At 56.4% G+C, this 3,604-nt stretch overlaps 1 protein-coding gene across 1 annotated transcript in view; it reads right to left on the bottom strand.

Moving 5' to 3' along the window:
* The window catches only part of ASS1 (argininosuccinate synthase 1), a 51,733-nt gene that overhangs the window by 34,204 nt on the left and 13,925 nt on the right, over positions 1 to 3,604 (bottom strand). The window contains exon 6 of the mRNA XM_004713254.3: positions 1,657 to 1,731. Coding sequence (XP_004713311.1) covers positions 1,657 to 1,731 — 75 coding nt within the window. The remainder of the gene's footprint in view (positions 1 to 1,656; positions 1,732 to 3,604) is intronic.

The following is a 3,604-nucleotide window of genomic DNA, read 5'->3' as shown; positions in this document are numbered from 1 at the left end:
AAAATGAGGACCTGATGCCAGGGGCTTAAGTGGAGAGGAAATGCTTTGAGAATGATGAGGGCAATGAATGTACAAATGTGCTTTACACAATTGATGTAAGTATGGATTGTGATAAGAGTTGTATGAGCCCCTAATAAAATGATTTTTTTTAAAAAGGCAGTTCTACCCTGTCCTGCAGGTCGCTACGGCAGTGGGCTTGTTTTCTCCTGGCTTGGTGGCACCTCTTGGTCATGGTTATGTACAGGTGGGGGCAGCAGAGGTTTTAAAAGGTCTGTTGACTTTTTGGCTCTCTGGTCTCTGACCCTGGCTAGTTCTGAATCGAGACCAAACCTCACCGGCTGCTCAGGGATGGGGGTCATTTGCTGGGTGCTAAACACAGCCTCTGTTCTAGAAGGTGCGCACATCCCCCAGAGCTCAGAGCCAGAGGGAGAGGGAATCAGAGAGACAATAGGGAGCGATACCGACTCTCTGACAAACTTGCCCGATCAAAAGGTTTCCAAAAGATTATTTGGAATAGAAGCTAAGTGCCTTTTCCCCAAATCGGGGAGCCAGCACCCTGGAAATTCATCCTCACAGGGAAAAGGCAGGAGCCACTTTTGTTTTTTTTTTTTGGGGGGGGGCTACATGGTCGGTGATCAGAGCAGCCTATTGGACAACCGTGCCTCTCTTTAACCATGACTCAGGGCCCGGGCATGCAGATGGGGCAGGGGCTCCAAGGCTTTATCCTGGGTCTTAGTCTGGGTCTTCAAAGAGACAAGGAGTGGGGAGGGGAGCGAACACACGCCACCTTGCCAACCTCCACTCCCTTAATAGCTCTGCTATTTGACAATTTGTTTGGCAACATATGGGCTTGCTCTTGTAAATTCCCCTCTTCATAATAAAACAGCAGATGGTGGAGAAGATCTTTCGTCCCTGCTCTCCGGGGCTTAATGGGATGCTGGCAGCAGGGGCAGGGCCGCGTCCCCGCCGAGTCCCCTACCACGCGGCACCTTGGCTTTAGCAAGAGCTCACAGCCGGCCCTGGTGACTGCTATTTAAAAACCCGAGCAATTTTCTGGTGTGTGCACCGCCGTGCTTTTCCCCGGCTGATTGATTGAGGCTGTTTGTCAAGAGCTGCCACGGAGCCTCTCACAAGAAAGCCACCCCGGAGCGCGGCTAAGGATCTTGATGCAAAACTTCTAATATGTTTTATTGCAACTTGTACTTCACGAGGGCGGCCCTGACAAAAGTCTTTGTCTTCCACTGCCCCTCGGCGTGCCTACCTGTTCCTGAGAGAGTGCCGGGAACAATTAGCCGCCAAGGGAATGGAGGGCCACTCACAGCACCCCCTCCCACCCCCGCCCCGGCGGAGGGGGTGAGCGGGGCTCCAATAGGCACCTGTCCTCAGGAACAGGAGGGAGGGTGAGCCCAGCACCCTCTGGTGCTCCCTTAGGGATGCCCAGTCCGGGGCGGAGGAAGGACCGTGCTGAGACCCATGCCTCTGGGGGCCTTGAACTGGGGACAGACAGGTGCCACGGGGTGGGGGTGGGGGTGGCGTCAGGACAGGAGTACAACCTGCTATTGGACGGGCATCTGTCCTTGGCTTTGTGCCTTGGTCAGACAGCCCCTGACTGACCTGGGAGGCACCAGGGGTGGGGGGTGGGAGGCTCAGCCGTACCTTAGCGTATTCCATCAGGTCGTTGCGGCCCTTGAAGCGGTTGTAGAACTCCGGCATCCTCCAGGGGGCAATGACCTGGGCAGGGGGCAAGGAGTCAGCATGGGAGGCCCAGCTGCTGGCGTCTCTGCCTCCCCTGGGAAGGGGCCAAGGCCCCCCAGGGTCCCCGAGGGTCGCCTGCTATCTCCTGGGGGATGCTGGTGGTGGTGGGGAGGGGTGGGGGCCTGGCCCTACAGAGGAGGGGCCAGTTCGTCATGCTGAGAGATGGCTACGGAGAGGTCTCCACTCCATGGTTGAATGTCAGTGTGTCCCCCAGTGAGTCTCTGCCCCCTGGGGCCTCAGTTGCCTTAAATGGGATGTGAGGGTTTGAACTGGACAGGCTGCAAGTCCCTCCCCACACCCTTGGGTAGCAAGCTAGGGCTCTTCCACTGCTGGCAGCTAAGGAAGGGTCAAGGAGCTGGACCTTATTTCTGGGTGATGGGGCCGAGATACCACATATGTCTCCCTTGCTTCTCTTCTTGTTCCCTTCCTTTCTGCACCCCATGGCTGCTCTGGGTGGCGGGGGGAAGGCAGCTAGGGCAGGGGAGTCCAATCCCTGAGAAGGCCAACCTCATTCCTCCTTACAGGCCTCACTGGCCTCCGGTGGGCAGGGACAACTGCCCTTACCCCCGAAGCTCAACCAGCCCCGTCCTCTGCTGACAATGACTTCAGACAGGTTGGGGTATCATTTAAACGGAGAAGCTGGTTTGATTTCTGGGGTGTGGAGCTGGCCTGGGCAGTGGTTGTGGGAGCCAGTTGATAAGAAGACAGGCCTGTTACTGTCCTCCAACCACCCCAGGCTGAGAGTGGACGGTGCCTGGACCGGGCCCCAGGCTGGGGATGGGCACTGGCCCCTGAGGTCGACCTCGTCAGACAAAGGCCTAGAAATTGGACACCCTGGCCCCCCAAGCTGCTGTGGGAACTCGGGGGAAGGGCCCTTGATGCCCGCCTGCAGCAAGTGGACAAGCAGCTACTGTCCGGGGCTTCCCAGCAGCCTGGTGTTTGGGGTCAAAATAGCTCATTAGAGCTCATTAGGACTCACCTCCCAGGCCACTCCCCACCCCCAGCAGCTGCTGGTTAAAGGGGTAGAGAAAGACGAGTCATTTAAAAGAAAAAAACAAAAACAAAACTAAGCCCTTTGAGCCCTTGGGGTGCTTGGGAGGGAGATGGGAGGAGGGAGGTTTCCTGAGCTTCCACCCAAAGTCCCCTGCCCTGCCTAGTGGCAGCCCACACTCCAGGCCCCACATCCAACCTGGCAGCCACACGCCCACGGCCACTGAGCCCTGACCGAGATGTGCTGTGCATCCAACACAGCCCGGACTCTGAGACTAAGTGGAGAAGGGGTGGGGCCTGCCTCGTTGACGTTGGTTACATACGGAATGCTATTTTGGACATATTGGGCTAAATATAAGGATATGATTAATACGAACGATGGCTCTTTCTTTGCACAGATCCAGGCTTGTAGGTAGTAGTAGGCAAGGACCCACGGGGCTCACATTTGCGGTCTGCGTTCTGCTCCTATTGCTCAGTGCTGCTCTGCCTCCTGCCTACACCTCCGGAGCCTGGCCTGAGGCACCCAGTGAATACTGACTGGGTGAATGAGTACATGGGGAGGTGGGTGGGTGGGTGGAGAAGTGGATGAGTGGTATGGCCGGCTGGCTGATAGAAGCGTTGAGGAGGTGGGTGGATGGATGGATGGATGGATGGATGGATGGATGGATGGATGGATGGATGGAAAGAGGGTTGGGTGGATAGGTAGGTGGATGGGTAAGTAGACAGGTTGTGGGAGGTGGATGATGTATGAGTAGATGGCTGGCTGGATGACTGAGTGAACAGCTGGGTAGGTAGAAGGATAGATGAATAGATGGATGGATGGATGGATGGATGGATGGATGGATGGATGGATGGATGG

Source organism: Echinops telfairi, unplaced genomic scaffold, assembly GCF_000313985.2.
Source record: "Echinops telfairi isolate 266 unplaced genomic scaffold, ASM31398v2 ScPeMD7_22;HRSCAF=79, whole genome shotgun sequence".
NCBI lineage: Eukaryota > Metazoa > Chordata > Mammalia > Afrosoricida > Tenrecidae > Echinops > Echinops telfairi.
The sequence above is the reverse complement of the archived record's forward strand: the minus strand, read 5'-3'. Positions and strand labels throughout refer to the sequence as shown.